General features: G+C 43.1%; 2 protein-coding genes across 4 annotated transcripts in view; both read left to right on the top strand.

Moving 5' to 3' along the window:
- casr (calcium-sensing receptor) overlaps positions 1-5,113 on the top strand; it is a 7,699-nt gene extending 2,586 nt beyond the window's left edge. Inside the window, exons 4-7 of the mRNA XM_056594448.1 lie at positions 1,353-2,192; positions 2,671-2,901; positions 3,326-3,449; positions 3,775-5,113. Coding sequence (XP_056450423.1) covers positions 1,353-2,192; positions 2,671-2,901; positions 3,326-3,449; positions 3,775-4,919 — 2,340 coding nt within the window. The 3' untranslated portion in view covers positions 4,920-5,113. The remainder of the gene's footprint in view (positions 1-1,352; positions 2,193-2,670; positions 2,902-3,325; positions 3,450-3,774) is intronic.
- A 1,839-nt stretch (positions 5,114-6,952) lies between these two features.
- Positions 6,953-20,000, top strand: part of b4galt4 (UDP-Gal:betaGlcNAc beta 1,4- galactosyltransferase, polypeptide 4) — a 13,653-nt gene continuing 605 nt past the window's right edge. Inside the window, exons 1-7 of one of the 3 annotated variants that reach the window (XM_056594450.1) lie at positions 6,953-7,052; positions 8,084-8,574; positions 11,818-12,050; positions 13,884-14,071; positions 14,828-14,950; positions 15,715-15,819; positions 17,980-20,000. The exon at positions 17,980-20,000 is cut by the window's right edge and continues 605 nt beyond it. In XM_056594450.1, coding sequence (XP_056450425.1) covers positions 8,310-8,574; positions 11,818-12,050; positions 13,884-14,071; positions 14,828-14,950; positions 15,715-15,819; positions 17,980-18,118 — 1,053 coding nt within the window. In that variant the 5' untranslated portion in view covers positions 6,953-7,052; positions 8,084-8,309 and the 3' untranslated portion in view covers positions 18,119-20,000. The other 2 variants (XM_056594451.1, XM_056594452.1) reach the window with 2 other exon arrangements.

Below are 20,000 nucleotides of genomic sequence, written 5' to 3' on the forward strand. Positions count from 1 at the left end.
TACATACATATATACATACATACATACATACATACATACATACATACATATTTACATATATCGTAAATACATACATACATAGAATTAATGTTTTTTCCTATAATAATGATCTTCATATCAACATGTTATGGTTGAGTGCTGTTGCACGACAGAGGTAGAAACAGAGGATCTGTGTGTTAATATTGGACAGAACAACCACAAACGTCACCCACACAAAGATGTCACAGACCCATTGTGAATGTTATGGACACACACACTCCATAGTGTGTTTCCTGTTACTTACCAAGGCTTTCCCTTTGGCAGCTCCTACGTAGTTATGTCATGATGACCCCTTTTAAGTCAGATGACCCTCGCCAGAATGACAGCAGTGGGCCAGGCAATCAACGTCAAATTCTAGTAGTTCCATATTATCTTGTTATCATAAGCACACTTCTGCGTGCGCCAATTATTTATAGTACACCCATTTGACCTTCATAATCCCTCTGTAGAACATAAACGATTGATGACCCATCTCTTCGGATACCTTCAATTTACAACAACTTCTCTGTTGTGTTCACGACATCTCCTACGTTGAGCACCAGTTCATTTTACACACTTGACCACAGTCTTGTGACACCTTTGTGTTCTTGAGTCATAGAGCTGCTCTACACTGTGTCCAGTTGGTTTGTTTAGAAATGTTCTTACACTTTTACACTTGCTTCAACATTGTTGGTCTGCCTTGATTGTTCACAAAGTCATTTTGGATAAAGTTGTCTGCTGAACGATTATGTTATGTGATGTAAATATGATGTCATTGTAAACGTGAATGTATGTGAATGTGATGCAATATGAATGTGTGTGAACGTGCAACCCAGTCTGAAAATTCTTGAATAGTTTTTTTGGACTATTAGGTCTGGGAAGAACTTCAATTGAAGCATATGCTAAGGCTTTATGAGTCACTTCTTTTAGGGTTGGAGCCCCTAGATTGATCATTGTTCTTGTCCATTAGACCCACTTTGATAGAAAAGAGAATCCAGGAGAGTCGGCTACATCATACATAAATAGGAAGCACATTTCAAAATTGTTATTTTAATGTCTAATCTATATCCAGATATTGCTTTTTACACCTTCAGCCATCTTGTTTGTTGTCAAAGACAGAAACTCACATCTCGTGACGTGGAAGCAGACTTATAGAAGAGGAAGGAATTTCACATTATTTTGAGGCATTATTGTGAAATTACTATGTTTTCCGCTTTGGACCAACATAACTATACTACATTGTGGTGTGAGACTGGGATGAAATGTGATGTAATGTGAATGTTTGCGATTGTGAATGTGATGTTAATGTAGCTTAATCTGAATGCATTCTATAGATCAGTTATGCTTCCTCCAGCCGGTTGCTGAGCAACAAGAACCAGTACAAGTCCTTCATGAGAACCATCCCCACTGACGAGTACCAGGCCACTGCCATGGCCGACATCATCGCCTACTTCCAGTGGAACTGGGTCATCGCCGTGGCCTCGGACGACGAGTACGGACGCCCGGGCATCGAGAAGTTTGAGAAGGAGATGGAGGAGCGGGACATCTGCATTCACCTAAACGAATTCATCTCACAGTACTTTGAAGACCACGAGATCCAAGCCTTGGTGGACCGCATTGAGAACTCCACGGCCAAAGTGATCGTGGTTTTCGCCAGTGGTCCCGACGTGGAGCCCTTGATCAAGGAGATGGCCAGGAGAAACATCACCGACCGCCTCTGGCTGGCCAGCGAGGCGTGGGCCAGCTCCTCGCTGATCGCCAAGCCAGAGTACCTTGACGTCATGGCCGGCACTATCGGCTTCGCCCTGAGGCCTGGCCATATCCCAGGGTTCAAGGAGTTCCTCCAGCAGGTGCAGCCCAAGAAGGTCAGCCACAACGAGTTCATCCGGGAGTTCTGGGAGGAAACCTTCAACTGCTACCTGGAGGACAGCTTGAGGCTGCAGGAGAGCGAGAACGGCACAGAGAGCTCGCGGCCGCTGTGCTCGGGCGATGAGGACATCACCAGCGCTGAGACGCCGTATCTGGACTACACGCACCTCCGTATCTCCTACAACGTGTACGTGGCCGTCTACTCCATCGCCCAGGCCCTGCAGGACATACTCACCTGCACGCCGGGCAGAGGGCTTTTCGCTAACAGCTCCTGCGCAGACACGAAAGATATGGAGGCGTGGCAGGTAAGGAGACGCAGTGATGAGAGAGTAAGTGGATAGACTGATAGGTCATCAAGGAACATTTAGGATTAGAGAGTATATGCATTTGACAGGGGGTTACAAAAGGGTTACAGATTGAATACAGAGACAGGTTATGGAGGAGCAGGAATGGGTTAAACAATGAATGCAGACATGGACATATCATCACAGAGCAAGAAGGTGTTAGAATGTAAATTTATGGAGCTGGTAAGAGTTGGGCTCTTGCTCAATTATGCACAATTATTCTGGTAAACTGAGGCAATCTAATCCATTACGTTTCAGATGGCAGTCGAACTCAACATACTGTCACCACACTATCCTGCACCCTATCAAAATCTAGCAACCATTTTAATGTTCAGTGCACTTACTTAGTTGTAATCTTAAAACAGGCGACGCAGCTAAATATGTGAGGGCTTCATCATTTGAAGTTTCCATCCATTGCACACTGCTCTCTGCTCCACAGGTCCTGAAGCAGCTGAGACATTTGGATTACATCGACAGCATTGGGGAGAAGGTACACTTCGATGAGAACGCTGAGATGTGGGGGAACTACACCATCATCAACTGGCATAGGTCAACAGAAGATGCGTCCGTGGTGTTTGAGGAGATCGGCTACTACAACATGCACATCAAAAAGGGATCCAAGCTCTACATCGACAATGCCAAGATACTGTGGAATGGATACAGCACAGAGGTTATTCACCTACTTAGGGAAATATTTTCCATTACACTCTCTCTCCCTCTTCCTCTCTCTCTCTCTCTCTCTCTCTCTCTCTCTCTCTCTCTCTCTCTCTCTCTCTCTCTCTCTCTCTCTCTCTCTCTCTCTCTCTCTCTCCTTCTTCCTCTCTCTCTCTCTCTCTCTCTCTCTCTCTCTCTCTCTCTCTCTCTCTCTCTCTCTCTCTCTCTCTCTCTCTCTCTCTCTCTCTCTCTCTCTCTCTCTCTCTCTCTCTCATATCCATAATGTGATGTAAGTTAACAATTAAACAAATTAATAACTATAATTTTTTACAATAATGATCCTCTAAGGAAGATTGGATGACAGATGATAGTGTTGTGACTGCAGGTTCCATTATACTAATTTCTATGCTCACATGCTCTTCTGCTATCATACACTCCAGCTGCCGTTTTCAAACTGCAGTGAGGACTGCGACCCAGGCACCAGAAAGGGAATCATAGACAGCGAGCCCACTTGCTGTTTTGAATGCAAAGAGTGCTCTGATGGAGAATACAGTAACCATAAAGGTATGAATTCATGAAATACCTAAACTCCCATTGTTTCACACTCACTTGTAGTTTAAGAGAATACACCGTTGCGGCTGCATTTAAGTGCCTTTATAACTAGATATTCATTGTTTGTTTTGTTGTTTACACATTTCTGTCTGCTGGTTGTAGATTGCCCCTGATTTATTACAACCAGTCAAATGTTGAACGTAAGAATCTCAGCCAAATCTTAGTCCCGTATGTCTAATCTTTTGGGCTATAAAGAGTTTTGAATCTTAGATAACAACTTGTTACTGTGGCAGTGTGAAGGCGGGCATGTGATTATGTTTGTTTATCCATCATGCAGATGCCAGTGTTTGCACCAAATGTCCAAACAACTCGTGGTCCAACGGGAACCACACGTTCTGCTTTCTGAAAGAGATCGAGTTCCTCGCATGGACGGAGCCCTTCGGCATAGCCCTGACAATATTCGCAGTGCTGGGAGTCTTGCTGACGGCCTTCGTCCTAGGGGTGTTTGCCCGATTCCGCAACACTCCCATCGTGAAGGCCACCAACCGGGAGCTGTCCTACCTCCTCCTCTTCTCCCTGGTCTGCTGCTTCTCCAGCTCTCTTATGTTCATCGGCGAACCCCAGGACTGGACGTGCCGCCTGCGCCAGCCGGCCTTCGGGATCAGCTTCGTCCTCTGCATCTCCTGCATCCTGGTCAAGACCAACCGCGTGCTGCTCGTCTTCGAGGCCAAGATCCCCACCAGTCTCCACCGCAAGTGGTGGGGCCTGAACCTGCAGTTCTTGCTGGTGTTCCTGTGCACCTTCGTCCAGGTGATGATTTGCGTGGTCTGGCTCTACAACGCCCCGCCGGCCAGCTCCAAGAACCACGACATCGATGAGATCATCTTCATCACCTGCAACGAGGGCTCCATGATGGCCCTGGGCTTTCTGATCGGCTACACCTGTCTCCTTGCCGCCATTTGCTTCTTCTTCGCGTTCAAATCGCGCAAACTCCCGGAGAACTTCACAGAGGCGAAGTTCATCACGTTCAGCATGCTGATATTCTTCATCGTTTGGATCTCATTCATCCCGGCGTACTTCAGCACCTACGGCAAGTTCGTGTCGGCTGTGGAGGTGATCGCTATACTGGCGTCCAGCTTCGGCCTTTTGGCTTGCCTCTTCTTCCACAAGGTGTACATCATCCTCTTCAAGCCCTCCAGGAACACCATTGAGGAAGTCCGCTGCAGCACCGCGGCGCACGCCTTCAAAGTGGCTGCCAAAGCCACCCTCAAGCACAACACGGCGTCCAGGAAGAGGTCAGGCAGCAACGGCGGGTCTTCAGGCTCATCCCCCTCCTCGTCCATAAGCCACAAGACCAACGGTAACGACTGTGAGCCCAGCGCAGGCCAGCCCAGGATCCACAGGCCCAGGGTGAGCTTCGGGAGTGGAACAGTCACTCTGTCCCTGAGCTTCGACGAGTCGAGAAGGAGTTCAGTCATGTGATGTAACCTCACGTTTGGGAACATTGCAAGCCCATTGCGAATCCATTGGCCATTCCCTTATTTGAAGTCCATAACCATTAAAATGTCTGTCTGATATGATGACAAAGATGGCATACTGTAGATGTTGAAACTTGGTGATTCAGAATTGTAAATAATTTTCATAAGCATTCAACATCAACTTGGAATATTTATTGAAATGATTTGGACTGTACAGTAAATCTTTACATTTCATTTGACTATGTAATAGATGCAATTTGTTTCAATTAGTCAACTTATTCAATATTCCGTACATTGTATTCTTGTTTTCTCAATAATTATAACAACATGGTAAATAATTAATTATTACAATAAAAGCAAAGCAGTTCAATTCAAATTAAAGAATGAGTATTTGTATTTATTCATTGCTTAATTTTATACTTGTTCATCAAGTGGATTGCAGAGATTAGTAAACAATTTTATTTGATTGACTGTATAAAACCTCTATAAAAGTATATGTCATAGGCCTACTAGAGTATCTACTTTAATACTATTTTTGGATATAATATTGGATAATAAGTTAAAAGTTTCTCAAGTAAATTTCTCACGTTGTTGATTTACATGGCATGTTTGGATAGGTTTTCAGACTGACATTTTTAGATGGGAGCCAACTAGTCTAGGTGCTGGGAAAGTTTTGTATGCGCTTCATTTAGCGGAGAATATCTCAACTGTTATAGACTAATATGACCCCAGTGAACAACATGGGATGTGTGACAAAATCTCTATCCGGGACGAAAGTCCTGAAAATAACCATAACAGGTGACAGTATCACACTACGTGGTGAATGGGACTTTTTTTTCCCTTTATAGATATTCTCATACTTTTTTACCAGATGAATCTTCATATTAAGAGAAATACTTTTTGTATTACACTTTGTCTAAAAAATGTAAAAAAATATGCAAATGAGGCAATATCTCATTCAATATGCGTAGCCTACATATAAATCCTAGAGGTCCTGGATACGATTTGTATGCACTTCATTTAGCGAAGATTATCTCAACTGTTATAGACTAATATGACCCCAGTGAACAACGTGGGATGTGTGAAAGAATCTCTATCCGGGGCGAAAGGCCTGATATTGACCACAATAGGTGACACTAGTATCACACAAGGGAATGGGACTTTTTTTTGCTTTATAGATATCTTCATACATTTCTACCAGATTAATCTTCATACTAACATAAATATTTTTTGTATTAGGCCTACACTTTGTCTAAAAAAAAAAAACAGTCAACCTATTACAGTACAACTAGCAACTTAGAGGAATTGCCAATTGAATTGCTAGTTGTACTGTAATAGGTTGACTGTTTTTTAGCCATTTTCTTTGTATCAAATCAGTATGCTTAAACTCTTCTTTGACCTTAGACCTTGTCAATGTAAACATTGTGATCATCCCAGAAAATCTGTAGCTTCAAGGGTTTATTTATGGCTGCGCATACCTAATGAGATATTGCCTAATTTTTTTATTTTTTAGACAAAGTTAATACAAAAATTATTTCTGTTAGTATGAAGATTAATCTGGTAGAAATGTATGAAGATATCTATAAAGCAAAAAAAAGTCCCATTCCTTTGTGTGATACTAGTGTCACCTATTGTGGTCAATATCAGGACTTTCGTCCCGGATAGAGATTTTGTCACACATCCCATGTTGTTCACTGGGGTCATATTAGTCTATAACAGTTGAGATATTCTCCGCTAAATGAAGCGCATACAAAACTTTCTCAGCACCAAGACTAAACGTCCACAACCACCGATCACACACTTTTTGACACGTGGCTGTCATCGGCGAACATCACACAGCGGGCACAGGAGGGCAAACAAACAGAAGCAATGTTTATGAAAAGGAAAGACTATGAAAATTGTTAATGGCCAAGTAGTGGGTCTGGCAAAGTACGAAGAAGTCCAACGGTAATTAACGGATTGCAAAAGTTAATTACGTGTGTTTATAGGCTTTATTGCGTCTATGGGCTTTTATTGTGAAACAGACACCCCGGAAGTAATTTTTTGTTTTGGTTTTCCTCCACTGTCAATTCTTCAACTGAATCCATGTCGTGGCGCTGTGGTGTCACTCACTACTGCAGCAGCTTGAAGAAATTAGGTAAAGTAACTTTACTACACTCATCAACGTAGATCGACTAAGAAAGCACCGTAACTGTAGCCATTCTAGCCTAGTCTATACAACTTTGTCAACATATATTTAAAGAGCAATCGTCCATCAACGATGTCAATGACTGTGTTAGGTCTGTAGCTAATGGTACGTCTTAATTAACCCTAGTGGTTATTGGTTATTTACATATTTCCGAAGGCTTAGATAAGGCTATGAGATGTTAAATTACAGCACACCTTTGGACGCACCATGAACCATCACCAGACGTTTGCACCTCCCAGGGATTGGCGGTGTGTGAGGGGTGGGTTACCTTGAAACAAACGTGTTGTTAGATCGGTTCCTTATGTGTTTCTAAGGTTATTAATTTGGTCGATTGCAACATTCTCCATGTGGATTCCTTGGTTATCGTTTTTTTTCACCTTTTAATGTTAATTGGTAAGTAAGATTGTCATGAATGTAGGTTCAGACCCTCCCCCCGAGACGATGTTTGGTCAGCTGAGCCCTAACTTCATGTCTGAAGAGCCCAGGGTGGGGTATAGGCGAACTGGGTATTAACTTAGAGATGTAGAGTTAAAGAGCAATGCCTGGTTTTGTAACTGGACATGGTGAATGCGAGGAGAGGGGTATCTTAAACTCGAGCTTTGCTCAAGATGCTTCTCTATAGAACAAAACCTTGTTAGCTGTAGCTGTTGTTGAAGGGGGAGATGGGCTAGTGAAGATCAGTTCATTTCATGTTTGAAATGAAAAGCAGTGAAATACTTGAAGGATATTGTATAGACTAGAAATTGCACCAAAAATGTCCACATCATTCTTCCCTGTCCAATGGGAATAAAGCGTTCGGTTTCGTGGAAGAGATCAGGTTGCTTCATGGACAGAACAGTTTTTTATTAAAGGACGGGGCCATGCGGTAAAAACATTTGAAAACAACCGACATTGTCGTGGTCTGTGGCACACCCTGGTTGTTTGCCATCCAATCTGTTGAGCTTAAATTTACTAACCATTCCTTCTCTCTCTCTCAACAGTTTCTGAGGGCGCTTCATCAGAGTTGTGTGTTGAACAGACCCTTTCTGATGTAAGGAGGACAATGGATACTCAAAGCTGACAAACAACATGGTTAAATCCATTGCCATGAGCAGATTATCTCGGATCCTTGGTTTTTTTTCATCACATTGCCCTGCACACGGCACAAAAACAAAAACTGAGAAGACTACTCAACACCAAAACAAATAGTAAATCGAGGGGGTGACCATGGGGTTCTGTCCTTCTATGCTCACGGCCTCCAGGAGAGGAAAGTATGTCATCGTCCTCTTGCTGTGTCTCTCTGTGTTGGCGTGGATTGCCACCTTCAAGGGGGACACAGTGAAGGCCTTGCAGTGGTCCCCCGTGACGTTGAGGGTCCCACTCACAGGGGACGGCTCACAGGTGGATCTGAGACCAGAGGGAGCGTCACCAGAGGGAGCGTCGAGTGTCCGCACGTCCACGGCCCTGTGCCCGGAAACTTCTCCCCTGCTCCGTGAGTAAACGACGTCACCAGTGAACATCGTTGGGTGTTAAAAGGATTGACAACATGATCTAAAAAAATACCATTGCACAATTACTGAAGATGTTAAAAAGTATATTAATATGCATTTCAAAGTCAGCCGAGTCTTTGTAAGACGTAAAGACTGTAGGGAGTGTGGTCTGCCTCTGAATATCCCCCCCGCCCAGTTTGTACTCGAAGTCTGAAATGATGTCAATGAACGATGTCGCTGTTATGCTATTGGCCTGGCTTGAGTGTACAGTAATCGGTTTCATTGCATTTTATAACACATAATTTTTTGATGCACACCTCAATAACCCTCAATAACATAGTAACAAGTAATTTACGGATTTTAATCACGTGTATATGTATTATTAACAGGTTAATGGAATAACGAGAACAGATAGATACTGCATAACGAAAATAATGAGCACACCAATTCTTAATAAGCCTTCATGTTCACACAACTTTAATAGTTTCTCTTAGAATGACTTACTGTTAGTGGAATGTTTTTTTTAAATCACACACTAACCTTTATGGAGGTTTCAGTGCAGCCACTGTATCAGGCAGCGTACATTAATTGGCAGAAGACACAGTTCTGGGCCGTCCTACAGCAATCTAAGGTCTCCTGACTAGGCAAGGCAACTTTATTTATATAGCACTTTTCATACACAAGGCAGACTCAAAGTGCTTCACATATAAACATTGTCATACAATAAAATAAAAAAATAGATAAGTAAAAGAAAAACATAAGCAAAGAAATGGGTAAAATAGAAAGTTAAAAAGGCATTATTTGTTATTAAGAGACCTCACATTAAGTAGAGCCATCCTGATGGTGTTGTTGATAGGCTTTAAGGTTGTTTTAGATATGAGATTTGTGAGGTTAGCAGTGTGTCTAAGTTTCCCTTTGTTTACTCTCTTAGTGGTTACAGCATGAATGCGAAAGTTGCCCTGCTTTGACTTAGGCAACCTTGGGTTCAGCCGATTATGTGAAACTTCCTTTATACTGTGTCTACGGCTGAACCCTTTTTGGTCTCAGTAATACTCAGGACTACTATCAGTACAGGGGGGGGGCTGGGGCGCCATCCTCTTGGGTGTTATCAGCCTGTGGCCATGACGTGGCGATGCTATCATTGACACAGATGCAAGTTTGATGCCAACATATTCCAGTTTCTTAAATTCGGCTGGAAAACCGCAAGACATTGGGGCTGGAGTTGTTGTTGTGGCTATGGGAGAGATGAGGCTGGAGGTCATCGTCGATGGGGGAAGGCAGAGGAGGGGGGTGGCCGTTCCTCGCCAAGCCAGCATCAGCGATGGGGGAAGGACCTCTTCAAGGTCTGTGGTCTGTCTGCTATCTGTGTGTCAGATAGTGGCAGAGTAGATGTGTGGGGGAGGCTGTAGTCTCGCTTCTTCTCAACCTGTGCTCTGACTGTGGCCTGTGCCTCAGACCATGGAGATTTGTGGGAGAGCGAGAAGAGAAGATTGTCACTCAACAGTTTTGAGCCTAACCTGTTTGGGTGTAGGCCATCTGCTCCGAAAAGATATTTGCGCCCCCAGAATAAGTTGAAATTGTCAATAAAGCCCCTTCCACTTTCATTGCAGACTCTGGAAAGCCATGTATTCAGTGCAAGTAGACGACTGAATCTGTTTATTCCCCTGTCAACTGCTGGTATGGGTCCACTGATGAATGACTTGATGTGTATTTTGTCCAGTGTATCCAATAGATCAGTGTAATCCCTCTTCAGAAGTTCTGACTGTTCTCTTTGAATATCATTAAATCCTGCATGCACAATAATGTGACTGGTTCTTGTTCCGTCTCTGTCCGCACTGTCCGTCCGGACGCATCTCGGGGCTCAGGGGTGCATGGGTGGCAGGCGCATTCGTGGACTCTTTCGAGTGGCAGGAACCGGTTCTTCAGTGGCAGGGTTAATTTCAGTGACGGGCTAATCCGACTGATACATGTAACTTTAGCTTTGGGTAGCTTAGCATTTGGCGTTGAGTGAACTTGTTGATTCACTTTGGTATGTTGTTTTGGCTTAGCGCCGACTCTGTGCCAGTGAGACGCAGCTGGAACTGTCTCTCTCTTGTCCAGCTTCGGGAAGGATATAGTGTAGCTTTGATCATCTTGCTGTATCTGAGTGAGCTCAGCAAACTCACACATCGGCACTGTATCCTGGAGGATTCCTTTGCATTTTTCTAATGCTGCTAGTCTCGTTTCAAATAAAGCCACTGTCTGTTGCAGTTTGGTGCAGTCTGTGTATTTCCCAGTCTCCGTGCCTGAGATATCCGAGTACAGAGGCATGTTGGCGATAGGAAAGTCCAAGGCTTTTTCTGCGGTCTGATCCGGGAGTCATAAAAAGTGCCAAAATGTATTGTTGAATCGAGCGATGGAGGACGACGGAAACAAACTATATATTGTTAGGTATTATGATCATGAAATAAAATAAGATAAAGTTGATCTGAACGATGAATGAAGTAGTTTTTTCCAATGCCTAGCTGAGCTTCGGGAAACGTGACCTCTCTCTAAGCAGAGAGAGGTCATGTCTCTGCAGAGTTGTGGACAGGGTTGCACGCTTATGGAACAAAAGTTGTGATGCTAAAAGGTAATTTCTCAGCATGTTGGACTGTATACTGTTGTCCCTGGGCAAGATCTTAGTCCATAATATCAGCGAGTACTGTAGATGTAGAGGACTTCTATGATTCGGAATCGACTCGCAACTTTGTAATTGTTGCCTTAAGTTTGCTTTGGTAGGTTTACTTTATTGTGATCAGCTGATACAACTTATTCAACCATACCAACTCCATCTCACTTTACTGCTTTCATGCCATCATTTGGATGTAAAGTGCGAGAGCGACAATATGTATGTGTGTTTTTCAGAAATCAGTAATGTTTCTAATGTTTTGTTTGATCAGAAATACCAGAGACACAAATAAATGTTTTTGTCTGTGTGTGCTTTATAATCGCACATTTTAATACTGCATTACAGTATATATTTCAATATTCTGTGTCCTAAGGACCTTTTACACCTAGTGGTCGTCTTGATACTGAATGCTAGCTGAGTGGGGGAATTCTGCAATCAGTTCCCCCACCGAGCTGGCCTTCAGGACAGAGATTGGGGAGTTGGGCCCAAATCCTGTTGACAAGGAGAGAGGGCTATCCTACATCCCATGTTCTACCTAATAACACAGACCTCATCTGACTCGTTCTTCAAAGCCTATTCTTTTTGCCCCTCCAAGATGGCACCCTGAAGCTGTCCTTCGAGCCTTCGCTGACGATGAAGGAAGTGGTAGATGAGAACAGCGTGGTAGCCGGGGGTCAGTACCAGCCCCCAGAATGCCAGGCGAGACAAAGCGTGGCCATCCTCGTCCCTCAGCGTAGCCGCGAGAAGCACCTCCTCTACCTCCTGCATCACCTGCACCCTTTTCTGCAGAGGCAGCAGCTCCACTACGCCATCTACGTCATACAGCAGGTACGGACAGGAAGTGACGTCATCCCTCAGACTACAGAGGTTAGGCTTCTTTTCTTTCTTTCAGACGGGAAGTGTACCACAGGCACATGATCAGAACTCTTTCGGACAGGAAGTGATGTCATCCAACAGATAATTGATTAAGGCGCATTCATGGTCCTGGTGATAACGAGACGGCTCGTCAGTGATGACGCTCCGCTTACGCGTGTTCCCGACAGCGACCGTTCATGTGCACTGCGTTCGGAATCTTAAAGTTCTTCACAGCAGGGTTTGATAGGCTACAAGAAAAAAAAACTTGTGAACTTGAAACTGACCTTTGTGAACTTGAATCCTTTTTCTTTTATTTATTAGAAGCACATTGTAATGCCGCTGAATGGAAGGCAACACTTGACCTTATACACCTGGTTTACCAGTACACAACGTTTAAAACTGAGCAAAGTCGATGCCAACAGACGGTTTCAACGTCAATTAATAATAAAGTATTTGATATGATGGTTGATTCTTTTATGTTGAGTAAAACTTTCATGTTCGGCCATGTTCATGCGCGTCACTAGTAAACAATACGTCACCAACTGGGCAACTCTGTTATCAAAATCTGGTCCCAGTTGCCAAAAGGGAAGTCGAATCATCAGAGCTTTTTCCGTCGTCGAGAATGTTTTTCCCCATAATTCCCAGCGATCTGAACGTGCTATTAGATCCCTTTCAGACAGGAATTTATGTCAATGGTAACAGGTAATAGGGATAGACTATCCGGTAACAGGGATAGACCACAACGGTAACAGGGATAGACCACATATATAGCATATGTAGTCCGCATAGTCACCCTACTTGAGAGATGATTTCATTGATTAGTTCATTGTTTAGTCAACAAATGATGATCAACGTGGAGTATAAAAAAAAAAAGTTTATGATTGCTATAAAAAATTAATAATATGATTTTAAATATAAATCAAAAATGATTTCCACAAGTCGTTTTTCATATATTGTAATATGACTTAAATAGGAGCTTTTAAAGGTCCCATGGCATGCTACTTTATGGATGCTTCACAGCGGCGGGCAGAGGGGGTCCGGCGGGAGACAATCGCGTGCATCAATCCCTTCCTCCTCCATGTTTTGGTTCATGTACTTCAGGGAGTCAAAGCCAAAGAGTCTCGTTGTGGAAATACCAGAGACGTCAGAGAACCGACGTGTTATGCTTCGATAAAACGATTCGACGAAATCCGACAAGAAATGTCAACGGTAAACCCCAGCCCCCACCCGTACCGGAATTTGTTCACAGGCCATTATTCAAGTATTGAGTTAAGATCTAAATGCAGAGCAAGGTCAGGGGAATGCACACTGCGAGCATTCACCAAGCATCTTCCATGAGACAATGGGAGATTCTTATCGGGAAACGTTCACATTGTGGGCAGTGAAAACAAAGGTGAGGGGAGTTTCCATCGGGAATAGCCTTGGCAGGAGAGACCAAGAGAGTTTGAAATACACTACTCGGGTAGGGGGCAAGTCTGCAAGGATGAAGACAACCAGAGGAAGATACACATTAAACAGAGGAGATTGGAGCGGCCTCATAACAGACTTTGTGGCTACAGTGGCAATGTAAATGCTCACTGATATCTCAAATATCAGTGAGCATTCACACTCAAATTTAACACCTTTCAATTTGAGAGAGGAAAGGCGCTATCTCTAGGTGCAAGCAGCATTACAGACGCTTTTAAATGAACTTCTTGTGAAAGCAAGTATATATCATTTCATAATTTATTATTAGGAACCATTGTGAGCTTGTGGTAAAATGTGCTAGGGTGTATTTATCGTTTGTTTGTTTGCATGTTGTTGAAGGCAGGCGACGCAACGTTCAACCGTGCCAAATTGCTGAACGTGGGTTACCTGGAGGCCCTGAAGGACCACGCCTGGGACTGCTTCATCTTCCACGACGTGGACCTGGTGCCCGAGAACGACCACAACCTGTACACGTGCGACAGCCAGCCCAAACACATGGTGGTGGGCCGCAACGCCACGGGCTACAAGTACGTGTGGCGGCTGGTCAGAGTGAAGTCACACTGAGGCTAGTCCCACTGAGGCTAGTCCGAGTGAGGCTAGTCCGAGTGAGGCTAGTCCGAGTGAGGCTAGTCACACGGACTTGAGACACCACAAAATGTCTTCCATGAAACTAACTTGCATTTACAGATTAACATTACAAATAACTGTGTGTTTTAATTATTGTGATGGGAATATTTCTTCCTCATTGCCCTGGGGCAAAACAATTGGTTTATGTGCGCGTGTCCTTTATGTAAATGGTATTGATGGTAAATGCATTCACATACCAACGGTGGCGTCGACCATGCAAGGCGACAACCGGCTCGTCGGGAGCAGATTGGGTTAGGTGTATTGCTCAGGGACACCTCAACGCTCAGCGTTGTCAACCCGCTCTACCACCAAGTCAATGCCGCTCTAACTGATGCATGTGTTCTTGTGTCGGACACACATGGCCATACCTGCAGAGTGGAGTTCTCATGTGCAGTGGATTAATGTCATTTTTGGGATAGGCTATGATAAAGAAATGAATTGTGCGTTGTGTTGGAAACACATTACCATACGGACAGGGTTGAGTTCTCAACTGCTTGAATCAGCAACACCACATGACCGACAGTTCTCGGCGTTACTGACGGCCCTTGTGACTTAATAAATACACTGGGAATAGATCAGGATCTGAACGATAGTTTTGTTAAGTTTAGTTTAGATTTGTTTCCATTTCAGTGTGATACATTTCTACTTGTTTCTAGATTGCGCTACAAAGGCTACTTCGGAGGAGTCACGGCGCTGACCAAAGAGCAGTTTAAACGAGTGAACGGTTTCCCCAACAACTACTGGGGCTGGGGAGGCGAGGACGACGACCTCCGCATCAGGTCAGACCCCGCCGCCTCAGGACATGAACACCGGACCTGTTACCACTATGTTACCACTGTGTTCCTGTGTCTCGTTAGTAATACGTTGTGGATGTTATTTTATTCCTTTGCCACATCCATCAGGTGAGGGTGTTCTTCGAAATGTCTCAGTACTAATATTAACTTTTCACATTCCACTTGAAAAAAAAACTTGATTGAGGGATAACAAGTCATTTCTGCCGCTAGTGGTCCCTCAATCAAGACATTAACAATATGAGTAATGGCATGAAGTGAAGTTGTATCATGGGACTTGTTGCCTGCACTACCGTCGTGGATGAAAATCTATCCAAGGTCACACGAGTTAATGGGTTTCAATCATTACCAGACACAACAAAAGGTTAACTTGCTAACTCACTGTTAGACGAGTCGCTTACCCAGACAGAAATGTTGTGTGGGGAATTAAATGTTGTTATTTTTTTTGTTGGGGAGATATAACTTAGAAATAAAGACTTGATCGACGGTACGATTCCTGTGTGTCTAGTGGTGTATACAGGCGAATTTCAGAGAGCTCTTCCCTAGACAATAGCTCAACTAAATGGCAGTCGAACCGGAGACCTCTCACGTTTCGAAATATTCCCAATGGATTCAAATCTAGTATTACCATCAGCATTATCAGAGGTATTAATGAGTATAACTGGTTATGTAACAATGGTCGAAAGGGGGACACATTACAATTATTATCGTTATAATGTGTGTGTGTGTGTGTGTGTGTGTGTGTGTGTCAGGGTGGAGCTGCAGGGCATGAAGATCGTGCGTCCTCCGCCCGAGGTGGCGCGCTACACCATGGTGCTCCACAAGCGGGACAGCGGCAACAAGGTCAACACCGACCGGTGGGTGGTCAGAGGGTCAAAGGTCTTGCGTTAGAACATTAGCGCTGCGTCCCTGTGGATGCCTGTCAGGCCGATTACGTAATCCACTTATTGTATGATGTCAAAGTCAAAGTCATCTTTAATGTCAAATACTTCACATGTAAACATACAAAGCGAGCGAGATGACGTTTCTCACTATCCCACGGTGAACAGATAAAGTGCACATGCACAACAGATAAGACAACACTAGAAGGAAACATTGAAGTGCACAAGAGATGAGGACATTACTAATATTAAAGAGATAGAGAAATGATATAATAATATCTAAGAGATGCAGCATAAGTTCCTTAATAAGTTCATTTGAGTTGTGGCAGTGCAAAAAAAGTGTCAGTAATGGCAGCAATTTCAGTCTGTTTTGGGTGGGAGGGGTAGAAAGGAGGGGGGGGGTTCAGCTTTCTGACAGCTGGTGGATGTCACTGAGGGGAGAGAGGGGAGAGAATTTAGCTTCCTGACAGCCTGGTGGATGAGGCTGTTTGTGAGTCTGGTGGACACGGACGCTCCGATACCTTCCCCCAGAGGGCAAGAGGCTGAACAGACTGCCCCGGGTGGTTGGCGTCGCTCACCATCATGGTCCCTCTTTGGGTGAGGCGGGGGATGTATGTCTTTCGAGGAAGGGAGTTGGGCACCAATGATCCTTCCAGCTGTGTTGACTATGCGTTGCAGAAGAAAGCATAGTCCGGTATGTATGGACGTGACCTCAATATTGGCCATTGTGTTCTATGCGTGTTTGTTTGCATAAAGGTCCTTCAACATTGACGTCCATACAATAATTTAAAAGAATCATGGAGCCAAACTGGACATGTATGACTAAATTTCTGTTTGAAGAAAAATCTGAATCTCACCAGGGGTTAGATATATATATTTAATCTTCTTAATCCTCTGAATTAATCAGTTAACCCAATCCTAACCGGGTATCTTTGTCATAGTCAGTCACCATTGAGACTGTAAATGTTGTACGACATGATGGAGCTCATTATGTACTATTAACGTTTCTTTAAGTTTCTCAACACACAATCCCCTTATAGGGTTAAACTACATTCATAGACCTTTAGTCAACACTATCTGTTCTATATATTCTTCATTCATATCGATAGCAGTCGTCGCTACAGGTTAATGTTTACTTGCAGTGCGCTACATGAAAACATCTAGAAAACTTAACTCTCACAAACACTGATGTGTTTAAGAATCGAGACCCATTTATCGTCATCACCCTCATTGGTGAAACTGCCATTCCCTCCACTATCTTTGCACTTGGATTAGAAAGTCTAACTCCATTAAAATGTGATCCTCTACACAGAGTTCGGCATGCTTCTCGGAAAGTGTAGCGAGCTAAGATAACAGTTACTCTAAATTAAAGGAAGCTCACCACACAGAAGCTGGTAATTTATTGCCATCTCAAGTGATCAATATATCGTCAAGTCAAACAGATACTCAGGTAAAAAATGTCAGTCCAATGGTTTATCACATAATTTATTAAACAATAACCTAGACCACATGCCCGATTGAACCATACCATGCCAGATTTACAAGTGTTCACAGGATTTGAAAGATCACAAGTCTGTCATAAACCGAGCAAGTTCACCTCGGAACAAAAACTGTACCCATATTTGCGTCTTCTGCGCTGCTTCTATTCTGTGTGAAAAGCATTTCACATTCAATTCCAATGTCTGATCATTCTTAAGGAAGAAAGCAAAATGTATCTTTGAAAGGGTGTACTTGCATTATTATGCTATTATATTGTCATAATATCAGTGGCATCAATGCTACTGATATGAGGCTTTTCTTGCCTTGTCTTCGACATTGACTGCGCTAATATTGAATGCGCTAATATTGAATGCACTAATATTGACTGCGATAATATTCACATAGCGCTAGGTGAATATTCTGCAAGAAGCAGATTTTTTTTTTAAACAAGCGAGATGGAAAAGGTTTGTCTCCCAATTCTATTCATTGCTCTCTGACTTGTTTCTATTTACGGCCAGCAGGAAATCGCCCAAAACTAGTAGGTACTTTTGAACTGGTCTACAGGGAGCTCACCACTGTAGAAGCCTGCGAGGCCACAAGCGATATCAAGGCCCCTAGTCTAATCTTACCATCGCTCCTCCCTCCCTGTTGCTCAAGGATGCGGTTGCTGGGACGAACGCCCCAGGTGTGGCGCAAGGACGGTCTGAACAGCTGCTCCTACAAGACTCTGTCGGTGGAAAGACAGTCTCTCTACGTCAACATCACGGCGGACATCGGCACGCCACCCCGACACTGAGCGCCGGCAAGCTGGCTCCGGCGGCACAGCGGGTTTCCCCGAAAACCGTACTTGAGGTTCGATCCCCGGGTTGTGTTCTGGTTGAGGTGCCCCAATGAGCAAGGCACCTTAACACAGCTAAGGGCTCCCGGTGAACCGTCGGCGGCCCTGTGCGGTGGACCGCCTCGCTGGTGTGTGAAAGTGTGTGTGAACCAGTCGGAATGTTACCGTGGAAACGTTAAGGGCGACCGCCGAGAGTAGAGAAGCGCTTTATTGAGAACTTTTGCATTCCCACCACATCCTTCAGAATACCCTCAGGGATGTGTACCTGTTACTGAGTGTAAATGGACTTTCTGGAAAAACTGGAACCGCTCTTTGCCCCCCCCAGTGGGGACACTTATCTTTCATTAGTTTGATATCCTGAATTTTATTCTTATTACCAAAGCCTTTTACTTAATGTTGAACAGCCTCAAACATGAGGTGATTATGTGTGCCATCTCTGTTTGTCTCTGCACTTTTCATGTACAGGCCTAGCTTCGTATGTAGCCTAGCACTAGCTACGTCGGCGGCTATTAGTCCGTGTGTTAGCTGGGCTAATCTAAATGCTAACTGGATGCATAGATTTGGCTAAACTTGATCAAAACATAGAATGGCTTGCAACATCCTTTTTAGTTTATTTTTTTGCTTGTGCATAACTTATTCCCCATACACATTTAATATATTAACCAGATATAATAATTATCGCCAGGCTTGCAGAAAGCCAACAACAATAAGGGTTCAAGTCAACTAGTGGAAGCTATTCAATATTTTAGACACTTAAACTCTTTATTGATAAATGACTGATATGAGCGGTATTCTGGGAGCAATAATGTCAGATATTTGTGATTTGGGCCAAAACTTATTGGTAACTATTTTAAATCAGACATTGAGTCTAAGATGTAGATTCATGCAACATGCTAATCTTACTTTATCTATACCAATTTTATATCACATAGCATAACACAACATGGGCTTAACTATCAGATGCTAATGACCAATCATTTTAAAATACCTAATGAATAGAGAATCTCTTAACATCCAAATCCTTTTTTGTAATCCTTTTTTAAGATCTATTTTCAAGGATTGGTAAAGAATTTGGGCTTACTGGGTAATGGTATTAATTTATAATTTAATTTAGCATTAACAACTGTGTTTATAGCCATTAACAAAAGGCTATTAATTATATACATTTTATTACTTTATTTTTACACTGTGATCTTTTTGTAACTTCCTTCAATCCTCAACAACTTTCTGATAATTAAGTCAAAGTAAAGAACCAACATGCCTTATTTAATCATTGCATGGCGTATCAGCCTAATTGATACATGCATATCCACAAATTTTTAATATGACGGAATTATGCATTACTGTCTGTTAGGAGTTTGTTGAACTAAGTAGTCCCATCCTACCACATCATAGTGACAGATATACTGACTGATTTTGCTATAATGACTTATTCCCAAAGCATACCACTGTTCGGGATGGACACAAAATCATATTTTCACATTTCCATTTACAAAATCAATAATGCAAAAAAATATGTAAAAAATGTGATTCTCATTCTTTTTTGGGCACGTTGCAAATATGAACTGAAATGTGCACTCCTTGGGCTTTGGGCTTTTACTTAATCCCCTGATTTGTAAATCAATGATTAACTACTGAACAGGTGTGTCATTAGAGATATACTACATGTCCTATTCATGAATAGTCCTAGTGGTGTATTTTGAAAGCTTTGTCACCTGTCTCAAAGATTGTTTGGTTCATTCTCAGTTGCCTAAATCTTTTACAACTGGACATTGATCTGATTTTGGGCTTTAATCAATTTTGAATTGAATTGAGGATTAATCTGTGATTGATTTTTCTG

This window comes from Gadus chalcogrammus, chromosome 7 (assembly GCF_026213295.1).
Source record: "Gadus chalcogrammus isolate NIFS_2021 chromosome 7, NIFS_Gcha_1.0, whole genome shotgun sequence".
Taxonomy (NCBI): domain Eukaryota; kingdom Metazoa; phylum Chordata; class Actinopteri; order Gadiformes; family Gadidae; genus Gadus; species Gadus chalcogrammus.